A 19,665-nucleotide genomic window follows, 5' to 3' on the forward strand; every position below is an offset into this window, starting at 1 on the left:
CATAGGTAACAGTTATCATACTGTCATTAATCAATTGTCTCACATACTCATGTCTCAAACTTATATATCTAGACTTTCCATTGTACACCTTATTGTACACTCGAGAATGGTAGATTCACTATCACAATATACAGAAATGGCGAACCTATGTTGTGGCCACAACTTTATATCTAGCAACAGATCTCTTAGCCATTCCGCTTCCTTACCAGTAGCCGCTAAAGCTATAAATTCAGCCTCCATAGTTGAATGTGAGATGCAAGTTTGTTTCTTGGAGGCCAAACTAATGGCTCCACCTCCGATTGTAAAAATCCATCCCGATATGGACTTATTGTCACTTAGACTTGTAATCCAACTTGCATCCGAGTAACCTTCTAGTACTGCGGCATAATCATTATAGAATAATCCCAAATTTTTTGTTTTCTTAAGATAGCCAAAAATCCTACAAATTCCTTTCCAATGATCGGTACTAGGAAAATTTGTAAATATCACCAATTTGCACACAGCAAATGCGATATCGAGTTTAGTGCAATCCATTGCAAACATTAGACTTCTGATTACGCTGGTGTACTCAAGTTGCGCTATAGCTCTGCCATTATTCTCACTTAACTTGAAGTTCGAATCTTATAGAGTGTTTGAATCCTTAATATTCAAGTGTTTAAACTTTTCCAATACTTTCTCGATGTAGTCAGATTGACTTAGTGCAAAGCCTTTTTCATATTTTTTCACCTTTATACCTAGAATTGTATCTACTTTGTTAAGATCCTTCATCTTAAATTTCGAGTCTAGATACTCTTTGGTCTCATGAACACCTTCTATGTTCATACCAAAAATCAGTAAATCATCTATATAGGGACAAATAATTACACTATACCTATTGGTGAATTCAGTGTAAATACATTTATTCGCACCATTATGTAAAAAACCATATGAAAAGATAACCGAGTCAATTTTCTCATGCCACTGTTTAGGCACTTGTTTTAAACTATATAATCACTTGATCAACTTACACACTTTATGTTCATTCCCAGGAAGCACAAAATCTTCTGGTTGCTCTATGTAGACTTCCTCTTTGAGATTACTATTCAAAAAAGCAGTCTTAACGTCCATTTGATGTACATGTAACTTATGGATAGATACAAGTGCTATAAGAATTTGAATGGAGGTCATCCTAGCCACTAGTGCATAAGTGTCAAAATAATCTAAGCCTTCTTTTTGCCAAAATCTTTTAGCCACCAACCTAGCCTTAAAGGTTGGAGAACCCCCTGTTGGAGCACCATTCCTTTTTAAACATTCATTTACACCCGATAGGCTTCTATCTTTGAGGAAGATCAACTAGAATCCAAGTATTGTTGGATAATATTGAATCTATTTCATCATTGATCACATCTTTCCAAAGTGTTGCATCTCTAGAAATCATGGCTTCACCATAGGATTGTGGATCACCATCCATATTAAACATTATGGGGATCTTCCTAATTGCAGATTTTCTATTTCCCTCAAAAAGGAATGCTAGAGATTGCGAGGAAATAAAATCAGGACCAAAGTCCTTAATTTTCTCACTCTTTGACTTTTACTCGGCTCTGTATCCTTATTATCACAAAGACTTCTTTTGGCTTGATCACTTAAGATCATTGGTTGATATTCTTTTTTCGAATCTATTGAATCATTGAAAACCTTATTTTCAATGAATACAACATCTTGTTTCAATTATCGTATCTGACACTAAGTTAAGAACACGATAAGCCTCAGAATGTTAGGCATATCCAATGAATTCACCCTTGATGGCTCTTAAACCTAACTTTATTCTCTATTGGTCGGGAACTCTATAGTAAGCCAAACATCCCCACACTTTGAAATAATCTAAGTTTGACATCCGACCCTTCCATAACTCATATGGAGATACTTCGAATTTTCTCAATGGTATTCTGTTATGAATATAACATGCAGTCAATAATGCTTCAACCCATGCTTCACCCCATAGAGTATATGGAACTTAAGCATTTAACAACATCGAGTTAACCATATCTACTAAATTATTATGTTATGAATATAACACGCAGTCAATAATGCTTCACCCCATGCTTCACCTCATAGATTATATAGAAGTTTAGCATTTAACAACATCGAGTTAACCATATCTACTAAATTACTATTCTTTCTTTCCGCCAAACTATTTTGTTGCAGAGTATAAGGCGTGGAACACTCATGAACCATACCTTGTTCCTCACAAAATATATTAAATTCATTTGAAAAATATTCACCACCTCTATCACGACGAAGCACTTTGATTTTCTTACTAAACAAATTCTCAACCTCATTTTTAAAACGTTTAAACATATCAAAAGTCTCATCTTTACTTCTTATGAGATACACATAAGTAAATCTAAAGAAGTTGTCTATGAAAGTGATAAAATATTGTTTCCCACTTCTTATTAGTGTTCCATTTAATTCACAAACATCCGAATGAATTAAATCTAACAGTTGTGAATTCCTTATGAAAAAACTACATCCAATTAACCCTTGTTGGCACGGACGACAAAAATCACTAGAAACTGACACACTATATTGATGTAGCATGCCCACATCAGCAATTTTTTTAATTTTTAAAAAAAAATAAATAATATTTTTTAAAATGATTATCCGATAATGTAAAACTAAAAAACTTCAAAAATTATTAAAAAGAATTCTAAAATATATATAAAAATTTATAAATATGCAAAAACTCAAAAACATATTATTTATTAAAAAATTCTAAAAAAAATAGATAATTTCATATTTTACTCAATGATTTAAAAAGTGGTTTGTTTACCAAGTTGAAATTATGATTTAGATCTCTTCCTGATGCTCAAAACTGTTGTCAAATTAGATATTATTTTATAGATGGGATTCAAGTTCCTGACATGCATTCAATCGTAATAGGTTGCAATACATCCAAAAAGATTTTTAGGCTTGCATCCTGGTTGAGCATCTTCATTCGAGTAAAAGTAGGGGCAAGGTGAGCACAAACGAGCATTCTAGCGAATCAACTACTAATGCCTTTTATATTACAGGTGGCGGTTTGCATCCATCCAACCTTTCAACAAATGGCTCCTTAGGTAGCTCCTTGATAAAGCATATCAGAGGCGACCCTCAAAATGGGAAATTACGCCAAAATTTTTATAAAATTTTAAATTAATATATAGTATCTCTCAAAATTTTTAAGATTCAATTTAATCCTTTTTAAAATTATGAATATATAATAATAAAATTATATTTTAACTCTTATAGATATATATATATAATTTAATCTCGATCCTCCTAAAAATAGAATAAAAAAATTGTGTTAAAAACATTATTTAAAAGATTGTTAAGCATGGCTTGATATTGGAATAATAAAGTATGTAAAAGAAGGGAATTATGAGCTGGAATCATATGTACATCATATGGAATGGTGGGAAGAAACTATAATTATAGTACAAGCATCAAACTAAAATTAGTAAATAATGTAAAAGCTGAAAATGACAAATGAAAACAAAATTAAACACAACTTCCCCTTTTTTAAATCCACCCATTTGGTAGTGTGAAGACAAAAAGCTACTGTGAAACATAAATAATATAGACAATGTATCTCCAAAAACCATGTCACATTATTTTGTGTCTTGTAAGATCTATATTGGGTGTGTGGAGTCGACCGTGGTCCATTTTGGACAAACCTTTTCTCTTTTTTATTGCTTCAAATATGAATTTCTATATTGTTAATTTGTGTTTTAGATTATTTTATATTTAAATTTTTAAGTTTGAATTTTAATTATTATAAGTTTAGTTACTTCAAAATTATTAGTTAAGTTTTAGGGTCGGTTTGTTTTAGATTTTTTCATTCGAATTTGATATTTGAATTTAGATCATTTTAAATATATGTTATTTGAAGTTTGAATAATTTTTTTATTTAAATCCTTTTAAATTCAAATTAAATGGATTTTAAATTTTATTTTATAATTAAATCTAAATTGTAGTTGAACATAAATAGATTGAAACAAATTTTAAAATTTGAGTCAAAATGGGAAATTAATTCACACCATTCCATGTGTCTGAGGACGAGTTTAGTATTGCTTTTAAAAAATGTTTTTGGAGTAAAAGTATTCCTAAACAAACTATTTTTTTAGAGAAAAAAGTATTTCTTCCAAACTAAAAATTGGCCCCAAAGCTCTTTTTTTCATAAGTTGAAAATTTTAATTACAAAAAATAAACTCGATTTTTTAAGAAAAATAATTTTAATTAAAAAGAAAATTTGAGTTTGTGTGGGTTTTTTTTAAAAATTATTATGGGTGGTATATGTCCAGATTTATTTTGGTTTAGATATAGATATTTAAATTTATTGTACTTTGTATTGAGTTGATTTTAGTTATAGTTGTTGGAATATGTATTATTTATAATTACATTGTACTTGTAAATTTTCTGAAAAAAGCATTTGAATGCCCCCTTTTATTATATATCTACACTATATTTAAGGGTTTATTCATTCCTTCTCATCTTTTAACTAAATCTCAACTCAATTGAGTAATTATTAAAAATCCATTTCTTTTATAAAATAATAAACTTAATTGTGGATATATTTTTGTCATTTCAAATCATATGGAATTTAGAAAAATATACTTGATAGATTTAAACCCAAAATATCATAATTTTTAATGTCTTCACCATTTCAACAAAATTTCATTTAATTCTTAAATCGATATTTTATGAATACATCCGTTATATAATTTTTTTATATCCACATGATCCGTGTGTCATAATCTAATATAGATTAAATCTTTTAATTCTAACTTATTCTATCTATTCAAATTTAAATCCAAACTCAACATAATTTTATCTTAATATTCAATGATCCAAACTCAAATTAACTTAAACCTAAATTAAACAAAACTCAAACCTATCCCAAACCCCAAAATCATTCAAATGAAACCTAAAATTACTAAAAACAAAAAAAAAACTTCAACTACCCAGAATTATTCTAATTTAAAACTAGCCTAAATCGAAATAATCTAATAAATTTAAAAAATTCTCATACTTTATCCTCCTCATGTTGCCTTATGACCATGTTGTTGTCAACTATCAATTTTTTTCTCTCTCACACCCACAATAATTTAAGCGATGATGATGGGTTGGGCAGCATATTTGGGGACCGACCTCTTTTCTATGTTGAATTTTCTCCAAAGGATATAATACAATTGTTATTAGGAATTATCCATATTTATAGAAAATCAAAGATATGGGTATCAAATAATGAAAAGTCAAAGATATGGGTATCAAATATTGGAAAGTCAAAGATATGGGTATCAAATATTGGAAAGTCAAATATATGGGTATCGAGATATTGGCATAATAAAATCTGAGATATTTGCAATATATGGTCCCTAAATTGTAAAGTGACTTTGCAAGTTGATCCCTGAACCTCAACTATAAATAGGCATAACCATCTCTCATTCTGTATCTCAAACTTGCCATTCTCTACTTAAGGCATTGTTTTCTCTCTCTCTCTTTGTAAATTCTCACTTGTATTTTGGAGTGAAATATATTTGGTAGTGCCCGAGGACGTAGGCAAAATTTGCTGAACCTCGTTAAATTCTTGTGTTCTTTATTGTATTATTCTGCATGAATTGTGTGTGTGATTGTAGTGATTTATTGTGCTATTAAATTACGATTGAGGGATATTCTGGCTAGGAAAGACCTGGTACTTAAACGATCCTTGTGATCCACCTCTCTTTCTTGGGAATTGAACTTAGTGTGATTTTTTAGTACAATAATTTTACTCTTTTACACGCTTCCGCACAACAGTTGTAGGCTTTTTTAAATGAAGTTACAAAGTTAATCCAAAACACTAAATCGTACTTACATATTATAGTGTTTGTATGCTTTTAAAAAAAATAAAGAATTTTGGGAACTGTGCCTCTGCTGGAATTTGGTGTTCAATCACTGAATCAATCATGTTTTATGTAAGGTTTCTCAGACGAAAGACGTTTTGCTTTCTAACCTCTTTTATCCTTTCTTAAAAAGCCTGTAATCAACTTTGCTTTCTTTACATAAATATAGGCTTAATTCTCTCATACATCCCCTATTTATTGTTTTCATTCTAACTTACTCCATATCTTTGAATCCTCAAATATTAATATTATATCCATCACAACTTTTTATTAACTTAACCTTCAATTTATTGGTGTTAAAATCCGGATTAGATCTATCTTGAAACATATTTAAAGCATGTAGATCAAATTGTAAATACGTATATACTTATTACATTAATATAGTCTGGGTTTAAAGTGTTAAAAAATAGTGGAAATAAAATTTTGAGGAGTTATTTCTTCTTTTTGACACATCTGATTTAAATTGTCCATGTATTAAGTACATAAATATTTACAATTTTCTTAAAAGAATGTAATCAACTTTGCTTTCTTCATATAAATACAGGATTAATTCTATCACACATTCCCAAATTATTGTTTTTATTCCTATTTGATCAATTCTCAAAAAAAAAAAAGAAAATCTTAAATTATCCTTAAACTTTAAAAAATTTTCAAAGTATAAAATTATATGAATGAATTTTATCCATCAACCTAATTCTCAATTTATAGGAGTTAAAATGTTAGTTATGAATCAAATTATATAAAGCGTTTACAAAGGGCTTGCCCCTTGGTTAAAAGGTACAATTGCATTTTTAGCATCTATTAAAATTTAATAATCTCTTTTAACCTCTTGATTAAATCTAAAAAAATTATTTCAGTCCTTCCTCAATTTAAGTTATTTTAGCACAAAGTCCCCAAATTTCTACACTAAATTCTTAGCCTCACCCTACTAATAAGATTTAAGAGAGTTATTTCATTTTTAATATGTCAAATTTAAGCTATTCATATACTCATGTTTACAATTTAATTAATATATTTTAAATATACTCTACACTAAATTTGATCTAGTATTTAATACCATGCTAACAATTAGATTCACGAAAAACTTTAATAATTCAATTATAATGCTTTGAAATTTGAAACTGGGATTATGATGTGAGGACAAACTATAGAATTAATCGTAATATATATGACATACATAATCTATATTCATTTCAGTTTAATCCTTTACATGTGATTACTTACGGGCAAGTAAAATACTACTACCATCTTTATGATTTGGGTTACTTTATGCCTACTTTTTATGTTAAGAGGAAAGGTGGTGTGAAAATGGGGAATAAAATCAGTGTTCTTTTTATTAAAAAAAAAAACCAGCATGAAAAAAAGTTATTTTGTTTTGCTTTTTTTCCCCTCTGAGAGAGTAAGACTAAGAAGAAAACACAAGAAAAGACAGAAAGTGAAAAGGTCACAAACAAGCAAACCTCTATTGGCTTTTGGTTTTTTTTTTTTTTTTTTTTGGGGGGGAGATAATAAGTGGAGTGTTTGTTTCTCAGGAATCTCTCCTCTCAATTCTCATCCACATCTCTACCTCTCTCCCTTTCCCCTCAGCTCTCTCTCTCACGTTTTCCAGTTTCTTTTTAATATTCTTTCTGTTCTCTTTTGGGGGTTCGAGTATATGGCGTTTTGTTCATTGATTTTCATGGAGTTTTCATCTGCAACAAGCAAAGATTTTAAGGTTTTGGGGGGCGCCATAATCCATTTTGGAACTTGTCTTTCTTCACTCTAGTCTTTGTTCTTTTCATTTTTTACATCATCTCTCTTTGTTTATATATATAGCTTCAATTCAAGTTTCAACAACTTACTGCAATTAAAAGCAAAGAAAAAAAAACCCAGTAGAATACCAGCAAGATACTAAGAAATTCAAAATTAAGATGATATGGGATTTGGTAGAGGAAGGGGATCTGCTACTCTTCTTGCATTATTTGTTACTTTCCACTTTAAACAGCCTTTCTAGATAAGTGGTTCATAAGCAGATCTCAGAACTTTCTGTCATAGGTAATATATATTATAAAGTTGATAAATAATATATGTAGAAGTCTATAGGGTTGTCATCAAGTGAATCTTTTGTGTGTGTGTAAATATATAAAATTTGTATCATCATCACAAAATCCAGTGATCGAGTATATAATAGGGATGGATGAGAGTATGTCCAATTTGACTTCAACATCTGGTGAATTTAGTGCTTCTTTAGGCACAGTACTGTACCCACCACAACAGTCTTTTGCTTCAACAAATCAAGCACCAGCAGCAGCAAAGAAGAAGAGAAATCTTCCAGGCAACCCAGGTTAATATCAATTTTCTCTAAATTAATCAAACATCATTCTACCGTTTTGGGGTCTCTATTTTTTTTTTTTTTTTTTTGCATTCAGACCCAGATGCAGAAGTCATAGCTTTGTCCCCAAAGACACTGTTGGCAACAAATAGATTCATGTGTGAGATCTGCAACAAAGGGTTTCAAAGAGACCAGAACCTTCAGCTCCATAGGAGAGGGCATAACCTGCCATGGAAACTAAAGCAAAGAACAAACAAGGAAGTGGTGAGGAAGAAGGTGTATGTGTGCCCAGAGACAACATGCGTGCACCATGACCCAGCTAGGGCTCTTGGAGACCTCACGGGGATCAAGAAACACTTCTGCAGAAAGCATGGTGAGAAGAAATGGAAATGCGAAAAGTGTTCAAAGACTTACGCTGTTCAATCTGACTGGAAAGCTCATTCCAAAATTTGTGGCACCAGAGAGTATAGATGTGACTGCGGCACCCTTTTCTCCAGGTAAACTCAACAATAACATCATCTATGAGTAACCCACTTAAGTTTACAAATCAAATGTCACTCAGTTTTAGAAAAGACGGATAGTGATATTTACAATACAAATCTCACTTTAAATGGAACTGTCGGCGAAGCTCAAACACTGGTGCTTGTTAAGGTGTTATTGAGTATTCAACTGATTGCCAACCTTCATTCTTCTGCATGCAAATAACGTTAGCTTGTGTTATGTGATTGTATGTGATATATACATACATATATGTAGGAAGAATAAAGGGTGACAGGCTGCTGGTAGCAGTACATACCAGGTTCACATGATTTGCATAGCACAGTGTATAGAGTATTAATTTCAAGAACAGTAAAAGAGTAGTAGCCTCGTGGAGCACAATATTCAGAAAGGGGTTTGAGAAACAATATTCTAATGGCCAACGAGAACAAGAGAATGGTGCTTAGATTAAGAAATTAGTAACTTTTTGATGGTTACTTACACCTGGTATGTCTTTTGTCCGGGGGGGGGGACTAGTGAGGATACAAAAAGTTGATCACATGAGAAAGGTACTATTGCACCACTGTTTTATGTTGGATCCCTTGCTGATGAGATGCTCTTTTTGTTTTTTTTGTTTTTTTTTTGGGGGGGGGGATTGATACAGAAGGGACAGTTTCATCACTCACAGAGCGTTTTGCGATGCCTTGGCTGAGGAGAGTGCAAGAGCAATTACAGGCCCAGCACAGCAAGTACCTGGTGGTTCTTCAGTTTCACATATGAACAATCTGCAATCCCAACTCCATAGCCACGACTTCTATGGCTTATCAGTGAAAAGAGAAGAACATCCTTTCAATGCAAGACCAACAACAGAAGATAGCCTTAATCCACCATGGCCTGGTCCCCCACCAATAAACCTTTTAGATCACCCACTGTCACAAAACGAAAACCCTAGCCAAAACACTGGTTCTAATACACTTCTTCCTCCATTCCAGACCCAAACAGCATCTCCACACATGTCTGCAACAGCACTCCTGCAGAAAGCAGCTCAAATGGGTGTGACTATGAGCCAACCCTTACAATCATCACCAGTAGCGGCTATGGCTTCCATGCAAAGAGCTTACATGTCAGGAGGAACCAGTGGTTCCACGTCTTTTGCCTCGTCTACAGCTGGTTCTGGTCTGGGTTTATTCCCACGTGAAGACCTTGGAAGTGGTTCTCCCCATGGGTTGGCATCTTTGGGGAATAAAGCTGCAACAGCTATCACCTCTGGTTTCATGGAACAGTCACCCGCTGCTACTCCAAATTCTCTACTCCATGATATGATGTGTTCTTTATCTTCTGGGTTTGACGGGTCTTCATCATTTGAACAGTCTTTCAACAGGGTATGGAACACCAAAGGAAACCCCATTGATTTTCAAGAACCCACCACTGATCATCTCTCAAAAACAAAAGAATCCCATTCCCAAAGCAATAACATGGGAGGGAATGATGGGATGACAAGAGATTTCTTGGGTCTTAAAGCATTTCCCCATAGAGATTTCCCCAACTTAGCTGCACTTAATCATCGTTTAAACCCTTCTTCAACGTTTGGGCAACAAAACCAGCACAGTCAAACACCATGGCAAGGTTAGGTTATGGTTCTTCAGATTCCCAACTTCTACATATGATGCTGAGAAATTTAGTTCTCCTCTGGTACCTTCATTTTCATAGTTTCTAATAAGCACTTAATATCTTTCAATTTTTATTATAGTTCAATTGTTTTATTATATAATGGAACAACTTTCACATATCTTCATCTATATATAAAATTAATAGAAGCATTATTTTATTGCTTCAAACGTCTTCAACGTACATTTCTTGAATTTGATTTTCATTTTTAACCTTGACTGAAAATATAAGATTCAAGGGATAGATTTATGCATTTTCCATTATCATCATAAATAGCTTCCTAACATTATCATTTTCTTTTCTCCAACAACTTATCCCACTTTACTTCTCAATTAAATTTAAAATCTAAAATTATCCCAACATTATTTTTTTCCACTTACATCATTTAAATAATAAATTTTCCTTTAATGATATCAAACTCTTTACCATTCAACTCAACATATATTTGTATATCACAAATCAAATCACCATACCAAGTTAACTCGGTAATATTTTTCAGAGGCCAATAAAAAGTATGGAATTAAAATGCTATAGTTAGGGTTTTATCATGTTGAGAACCATTTCATGGATGTATACATCCGATAACATAACATTTAATTTTTCAACTATTCAAATTTTCCTAAGTTAATTTTCGAATTTGTTTTGTCTATATTCGTCCGCAGCTTTTTCTAATTTAGTCGTGTAACGTTTAAAATTTTTTTTTATGAATTTTTTATATTTTTTAGATTTTATATAAATTTTTAAAAATTTCAAAATACAACATCATTATCCCTTAGCAAAATTCAAAAAAATATTTCAATGTTAGAATAGATAAAAAAACATCAAATTGAAAAAAAAATTTAAAACTAAATGTTATTTTATCCACGTTTATTTATTTATTTTGGATACAACACGTTTTCATTTTTCAAATATATACATGTTTATTTGAAATGCAATTAAAACCTCATGTTAGTTATAACGATGATAAAATGTTCGATTGAATCAACGTGATTCGAGCTGTAAGTGTTAAAATATTATTATGAAATATTATGTTTTAGAAATATTTAAATACAATAAGTGAAGAAAATATAAAATAAATTAATAAATTAAAAGTTAAATATTAATACAATGAATAATATTTTAGGGACATATTTGAATTTGTATTAGTTTATATTTTGAACATTTTATTTAAAACATTTTAGTTCAATATTATAATATTTAAGTGAAAACATGAAACTTTACAATTTTGGTTATACTTGTAAATACACTTTAATTATGTAATAAAATCGTTTTTATAAATATATGGTTTTTAGAATGAAAAAGCGTAGGGCTAAGTAGAGGTGCAAACCCTATCCCAATAAATAAAAGGAGCAAATGCAAACAGTGTCGGGATTTTGTCTGCTTGCTTAGACCCGGATGCTATTTGTCTGTAAAAACAAAAAAGGAGATGCCCCTTTGCTTCGACACCTTAAATTTAATGTCTAAAAAGGGCATTAAAATCCCGAGGTCAATTGATATTGACTTCTCACTCTAATTATGGTATATTAATTAATCTCTTCAAATCTTTTACACATTTGTTTAACAACAATTGAAGATATTATTGGAAAGTCTAAATAATATAAAATAAAAGTAGGAAAAATTCAATTAAGATCATCATAAGTAATGAATACAAGTTCTGATAGGAATTGTTGTGGAGGAGCAATTGCGTCTTGGCGTATCTATAAATTTTTGAGGGTGGATTCCAAACTATAACCACCAATCTTTATTTTTACACAATTTCTCCGCAATATAAATTAATTAATTTATTACTGTGATCATGTGTTTAATTTGCTTACAACAATATCTTACTAATGGTGGAATAGATCAAAATTGTAGAAAGATTGAACCAAGTTAGGATGCTAATGGAGAAGAGAAGGAGGTGGACCAAATATGCAAGGGATAACTAATATTACAATTTTCAATCTTAATATTGCAATCCTAAGAATGTAAAACAATTATCAAAGGCATGACAAATAACTCTTCATGCTACACTGTAAACATGTAGCAAATTTATTGATTAGTGTCGTATTTAATAGTATGGGTAAACTATATAGTTGTAACTTAATTTTTATAAATTTTTATTTTAAGTATCAAAAAAAAAAGTTGTAATATGGGCATTGCCGTTATAAACTTTTATCATTTTAACCATTGTCGTTACATGATTTTATCATTTTAGTCACACATTATTAATTTGTCATTACATACGCTTATTTTAGTCACCCAACTATAGTAATTTTTCATTTTGGTTACTTATTTTTATTTTTTAAAAGAATAATTACGTTTTCACATGGAATTGAGTTATTCAATTGCTGAAATAAAACCCAAGTTTTTCACCTATAACTCAATTCCATGTAAAAAATCTAAATAATTCCTATAAAACCCGAAATTTTTCCCTTTATTGAAAAACTAAAATTAATTTTAAAAAATAAAAATAATAAAAGAAATTAAAAAGATAAAAATGATTTTTCTTTAATAATCCAAGTTTTCCTATAAAAACTCCAGTAATTTCTTGTAAAATCCCAAGTGTTTCCCTCTTACTGAAAAATAAAACTAATTTTAAAAAAGAAAAAGGAAATGGAAAAATAAATAAATTGATTTTTCGTGTAAAACTCAAGTTTTCCTATAAAAACTTAAGTAATTTCTTAAAAAACCCTAAGTTTTCTCTTCCCTTTTACTAAGAAAAATCTGAAATAATTCTAAAATGGAAAAGATAAAGGAAATAAAAAAGATAAATTAGTTTTTCTAGTCGATATTTTCTATTGTAAAAATTTGATTTTTTCCTCTTACTAAAAATACTAAAATTCTTAAAAGAAAAAAAATAAAATAATAAAAAAAAGATAAAATGAGTGGTCAAAATAAAAACTTATAAAAGTCAGGTGATTAAAATAAACATGTGCAATGACTAAAATGATAAAAGTATGTAACGAGACTGACTAAAATAATAAAATTATGTAACGATAATATCTATATTTTAAATTTATTTTTGGAGCCCAAAATAAAAACTTATAAAAATTGAGAAACCAACCATATAATTTTCCTAATAATAAATATATTAATTCTTGATTTTTTCGCATTATTGGAGTAATTTCGGGAAAAAATTTGTGTAGATAAATAATTTCAAGGATACATTTTTATTGCCTAATATAAAAAATACTCTTGTTAATTAAAAATGTTTATTTTTTTAACTTTTAAAATTAATTATAATAAATAACCTCGAGATTATTAATATGCTAAATAAACATTTTATTTGAAAAGGGTATAATTAGAATACTGAAGTGTAATAATTTCCTCTCTTTCTTAGTGTTTAACCAATTTAAATTTGAGATTAATATTTTTTTTATATATAGTTTTGATAGCTATATTTAGGGGTGTTTAAACTTCAGTTAAAATTGAATTAACTGACCGAATTGATCTAATTCGGTTAATCAGTCGGTTAACTAATCGAGTTAAGTCAGAGGCCAATTAAAGATTTTTTAGAATTTCGATTAACAATTAATTCAGTTCGAAATCGGTTAATTAATCAAATTAATTGAATTAATCGAACTTAATAAATAATATTATATATTATATGTATTAGGTTATTAATAATTCAGTTAATTCGGTCAAACAAACATTATAAATTTATTTTTTATATGTTTTATGCTTTTTTAACAAAAATAAATAAATTGTGGTTAATTCGGTTAACCAACCAAATTAATCGAAATATTTCGGTTCAGTTACTTTTTTTTTAAAAAAAATTCAGTTTAGTTAACGGTTAAAGAATTAAAATTTTCAATTAATACTAATTCAATTTGATTAACTGTTTGAACGTCCTACCTATATTCATATTAAGTACGTTACACGCCTCCATTCAAGCGGGCAACCATAAAAAAAAAAAAGTAATGACATCATTGTCAAATGAACTAATACACTCAAAATTTAATGGTTGTGAAAATTAATAAAAATAAATTCATACTTGTTATGAATATATCATTAAGTGGATGTCCATCATGATCAAGATAAAGTTTTAATGTATTTTAAATTCTAATAGTTATTAGAATTAGTTCTCTACTTCTATTATACTTCTTATGCCTATAAATAGAGACTCTGATGAAGCATTGTAATCATCCATTTGATCAATAAAGTACATTCTTTACTGCTTTCATATTTTCTTTGTTCTTTATTATCTCCGTCTCTCTTTATTTTATAACACGTTATCAGCACGATGATTCTCTATTTTTTTTTAATCTTTCGAAGCCGTCCCCCAAATCCAATTCCTCTTTCATCTTAAACTTTCACCCTTACAACTTCATCTTCAGGATGTTAAAAGATTCAATCTCATAATGGATCATGGTGATAACAATGATGTTAAAGATCTTTAGGTATATTTTACTATATTTTATTTATTATATCATGTTTATTATAATTGGAGACTAATCATGACAACATTAGTAGATAGACTATTATTTAAAATCCACACATGTTTGCAATGGTGATTATGAAATAAAGAATCTATTGGGATGTTTATAAGTCCGTCCTACTAGATTTGTTGCATTCCCCGAAGTGAATGTAAACATAAAGAAAATAAAAGATATACTCATGGACCACTAAAAGTGGAAACATAATAATAAATAAGAGAACAATGAGAGTTCTCAAGATAACTCTTCAAAGGGTAAAGATAACTTATGTTATCAATGTGATATGAAAAATTATTGGCCACATATGTGGCAAATGCCCAAATATTTTGTTTCTGTTAATATTTTTTTAGGAAGAATATAAGAATGTAGTAATAAATTCTATCATTATAGATAGAAAGTATTTATCTAATTTTGTACTAAGACAAACAAATATTATTTCAATATTTGATAGTACAAAATTAGTCGAAAGCTTTAGAAGAACTAATATATTAATATCTTGTGATGGTTAATCCATTGGTTTTAAAATATATTTATAATGGATCTCACATTAAAATTGTGAATGAGGAAAATATTATATCATATGAATAAATAAAGGGGACTGAGTTACTAATTTATAATATTTGTGATATTCTTTTGTCATCATCCCTATTAAAGGGTTGAAAGCAAAATATTTTATTGTGAAATATCTAGACATGAGCAATGGAATATGATAATTCTATCTAAAGTTTATTATGGTTTGATGCACCTAAAGTTACAAGTTTTTCTTAAAACTGTGATTATAACTCTATAATATTCAGAATAAGTTCTTAATTAAAATTACGTGGTAAAATATTGCTGATGAGAACTTGTAAGAGAGAAAACTTATGTATGAAAAGTCATTGGTTATGTACCTATTGCACACCTGGAAAATAAGATCCACTCTCAAAGTTTGCTATTAATAGATTTTTGGGCATTTGAAGATTTTGACATATTCCTTGAAGCGAATACTGCATATAATTATTTGAAAATTATATTTATTGGCTTGGTTGCATTATAGACTTCACATTGATTTAGACATTTCCAGTAGTAAATGTCACAATAGTACTTATACGTGGATACAAATTAAAAGGAATGATAATAAAATTATCAATTTGTTACAATTTAGTATAATTGAAACACATGTTAAAGTAAACCAGAAGTTTACTAAAACAAATGCGTTTACTACTTGGCATGACCAGTTAGACTATCCTGGATTGTATATGATGCAAAAATTAATTGAGAATTCATATGGACATCCATTAAAGAACCAGAAGATTCTTTAATTTAAAGAATTTTTATTTGTTGCTTGTTCTCAATAAAATTTGGTTCTTAGAAACTCACTAGCTAAAGTTGAGATTTAATGTCTTGCATTTCTAAAATAAATATGGGCCCATTCATCCACCATGTGGATGGTTTTATATGATTTTGGTAGATGCATCTACAAAATAATCACGTATGTATTATCAACTTGCAACCTGTCGTTTGCAGGATTACTTGTTTAAATAATTAATTTCAGATCATGTAATAAATGCAATTCATCTTGCTAATATTGATGAGTTTATATCTCAGTATTTTATTGATTGAGTTTGAAAAACTTCTGTAAAAGTTGTGCATAATGGTTTAAAGAAATTATTAATTAAACACCTCTAATTAATGTCTAAACCATTACTTATGAGAACAAAACTTTCTATTTCAACATGAGATTATGTTGATTTACGTGTTATACGCATCAAGCCAATAAGTTAAAATACTCCCCATTACAATTGGTTTTTGATCAAGAGTTAAATATTTCTTATCTTTGAAATTTTGTATGTGCGTATATGTTCCAATTACTCCACCACAACGCACAAAGATGAGTGAATCCTTAAAGAAAGTTGGGAACATATTATTAGATGTTTTGAATGTATTCGAGATTCAATTATGACATGGTTTGTGATTACAATTTTGATTCAATAGTTTTCCCAACATTAGGAGGAGAGAAACAATAACTTGTAATGAGTCAGGGGGAGAGTAATTGAACCAGAAGTTTAATAAGGATAACTCATTACACGTTAACTATTAGATGTATTTACAACCTTAATGAAAATAACCAAGTATTATATACCATCTAATATTTTAATTTGAATCAAAATCCCAGTAGGACAATCAGTTAGAATAAATAATAGATTGATTGGTTCCAAAAATGAAAATTATTATAGATGGTCATATAATGGAGGCGGGTGCTCTAGAAGAGACCCAAGACATAACTAATAAGTAAAACTTTAGAAGAGATTTAGGTACCTGAAACTGAATTTTAAAATAATGAAAATAAGAGATCTCGATAAGTTATGTCAATTTGAAAAAATGTGGAATCGAATAATAAAAGCGGTCAATAATGATTTTGCATACAATATTATTATTGAAATAAAGAAATAAAAGGAAGATCTTGAATAAATCTATTGAGAAATATAGATATGAAATAAATTGATCAAAATAGAAAGACGCAACTCAAGTACAATTAAATTCGTGAAGTTTTTGGACCAGTAGTCCAAATATCTAAAGGTATAAAGCCAGTGAGGGTGCAATTGAAGTAATTTTACAAAAGCGGAATAAATTATGAAATTTTTCGCTAAGTCATGGCATTGATTATGAAAAGATATAATACTCCTTTGTGGTAGATGCAATAACCTTTAGATATAGTATTAAATTGACAATTCACAAAAGATTTACTTTGCTACTAATGGTTATTATTACAACCTTTTATGAATCACTATATAGTAACGTTTATATTAAAATCCTTGAAGGATTTAAAATGCTAGAAGCATATTGAAATTCTCGGAAAATTATTCATTTATATGAATTGAAATAATTTGAACATATGTGGTAAATTTGAGTAGTTGAAGGAGGATTATCAAATGATCAAAAATACCTATTTGTGTTTTTATAAAAGAATCATGATTAAAGTTTGTTATAATTATTGTTGAATCTACTGAAGAGATCAAAATATATTTCCCCAAATTTCCCCCACTCGTGACTTTTAAAATAATGGTAATATAAATACTTAGCAAATACATTCAAATAGTCCTTTGAAAAACTAGTATTCAAGATTGAATACGTAGAATATGAGACACTATGTGATGTTTTCATGAGGGGGAGTAAATTGTGTTGTACTCTTTTTCCCTTAATCGAGGTTTTATCCCATTAGGTTTTCCTGGTAAGGTTTTTAATGAGGCAGCATATTATGCGTATTATAGATTGTGTACTCCTTTTCCCTCGTTAGGTTTTTACCCTACAGGGTTTTTCCTAATAAGGTTTTAATGAGACACATTATCTATCAATGGAGATCCAAGGGTGAGTTTTATGAATATCTTATTAAGAGGATGTCCATCATGATCAAGATAAAGTTTAATGTACTTGAAATTCTAATAGTTATTAGAATTAGATATCTACTTCTTTTATACTTCTTATGCCTATAAATAGAGATTCTGATGAAGCATTATAATCATCCATTTAATCAATAAAGTACATTCTTTATTGCTTTCATATTTTCTTTGATCTTTATTATCTCTGTCTCTTTTTATTTGATAACAATACTAAAACTAGAGAGCAATTCAATAAATTTAGTAATACAAAGAAAAAAAACACAAAACTAAACTAATATTGGATGTGATTACCTCTTATTCTAAACTTAAAATTATATATTTGTAGGATAATTCGCATAGGAGAGAAAAGATAAAAGTTCTCTTAAATAATTGAAACAGTTTTCTATTAAAGTTTTTTGGCAAATTTAGAGTACAAATTTTTAGGTTGTTTGTTAACATCTTCCTAAATTTTTTGGCCTCCAGTTGTGAAACAAGTTTAATTAAGTATTTGAATTTCTTTTTTTTTTTTTGTCATAAAGAGTTTCAGAGATTAAAATTAGCCAATCATTCAACACAAAATACAACCCTTACAATCTTCCAACAAGATATGAGAAAGGAAGGTGGAGGTGAGAGTGAGGGTAAAGGACAAATACAAAAAGCTCCATAGAGTTTGCCTAGAAATAATATCTGAAAGTTGGAAATTGGATCCAGGTTAGGCTAGTTCATTAGCGTATCAATTGGCTTACTTAAAGATGTAAAAATTTATTGAAGTCAATAAATTACGCCATAGTGATCAAGAGCATCTTGTAATAATTTATCCAAGTCAATAACAATAAATTAATACAATTAACATTAGTCATGAAGCTAACAACAGAAGTAACTCTACTTCTAACTCTATGTTGCTAATGGTAAGGCTTTTAGCTACTAGGCATGTGTTTAAATGACCCTATGACCCAATCTCTGTTATAGTTTTGAATGATTGCTCTTACTCTTTCTTTACTTGGGTTCACAACTGATGATTTGTCCATGTTTAGTTTGATCCATCCCCATTGTGGCTTAATCCATGATACCTCTAAAAATGCTGGGATATAGATGGTGCGAGGTGGTTGAGATAAGGCGAAGCACTCAGCAATGCTCGATTTTGGTGGTAGTTATATATAGATTTCCTCCATACAGTACTGCATTTCTGAACAACCAAATTCCCCAAAGGTTCGAGGCAAACATAACTCTCTATAGAATTTTTGGCCTGTTAATTAGTCCAGCATTTTGTTAAGAGGTTAAGGGTGAGCCATTCTTCCCAGCTACTATTCACTAGTGGCAGATTTGGAATATTGCACGTGATGTCGTTCCACCAACCTTTGGTAACGTACCAGTCCTTGAAGAGGTGTCTTATTGTTTCCTCATTAGCATGGCATAACGAGCAAAGGCAGCTAACGTTAATGCCTTTCGTATTCAAAAATTTCCTTATGGGAGTGCTTTGAAGCTGCAGTTCCATTAAAAAGAATTTAATCTTGGGTAGGAGCTTAACTTTCCAT

The 19,665-nt window shown here is 29.7% G+C and overlaps 1 protein-coding gene across 1 annotated transcript; it reads left to right on the top strand.

The window, feature by feature from the left end:
- Positions 1-7,257: 7,257 nt before the first annotated feature.
- LOC107962859 (protein indeterminate-domain 12) lies at positions 7,258-10,539 on the top strand. The gene is made up of 3 exons (XM_016899412.2): positions 7,258-8,223; positions 8,309-8,708; positions 9,353-10,539. The coding sequence occupies exons 1-3, from the start codon at positions 8,073-8,075 to the stop codon at positions 10,317-10,319; spliced, it is 1,518 nt and encodes a 505-aa protein (XP_016754901.2). The 5' UTR covers positions 7,258-8,072; the 3' UTR covers positions 10,320-10,539.
- The last annotated feature ends 9,126 nt before the right edge of the window (positions 10,540-19,665 follow it).

This window comes from Gossypium hirsutum, chromosome A06 (assembly GCF_007990345.1).
Source record: "Gossypium hirsutum isolate 1008001.06 chromosome A06, Gossypium_hirsutum_v2.1, whole genome shotgun sequence".
In the NCBI taxonomy this organism is placed as follows: domain Eukaryota; kingdom Viridiplantae; phylum Streptophyta; class Magnoliopsida; order Malvales; family Malvaceae; genus Gossypium; species Gossypium hirsutum.

Bases quoted from the DNA above. Each gene is read 5' to 3' on its own strand.
- LOC107962859 (XM_016899412.2), top strand. From the start codon at position 8,073: ATGGATGAGAGTATGTCCAATTTGACTTCAACATCTGGTGAATTTAGT. The intron at 8,224-8,308 runs GTTAATATCAAT...TTTTGCATTCAG, and splicing joins AAATCTTCCAGGCAACCCAG to ACCCAGATGCAGAAGTCATA. The intron at 8,709-9,352 runs GTAAACTCAACA...GGATTGATACAG, and splicing joins TGCGGCACCCTTTTCTCCAG to AAGGGACAGTTTCATCACTC.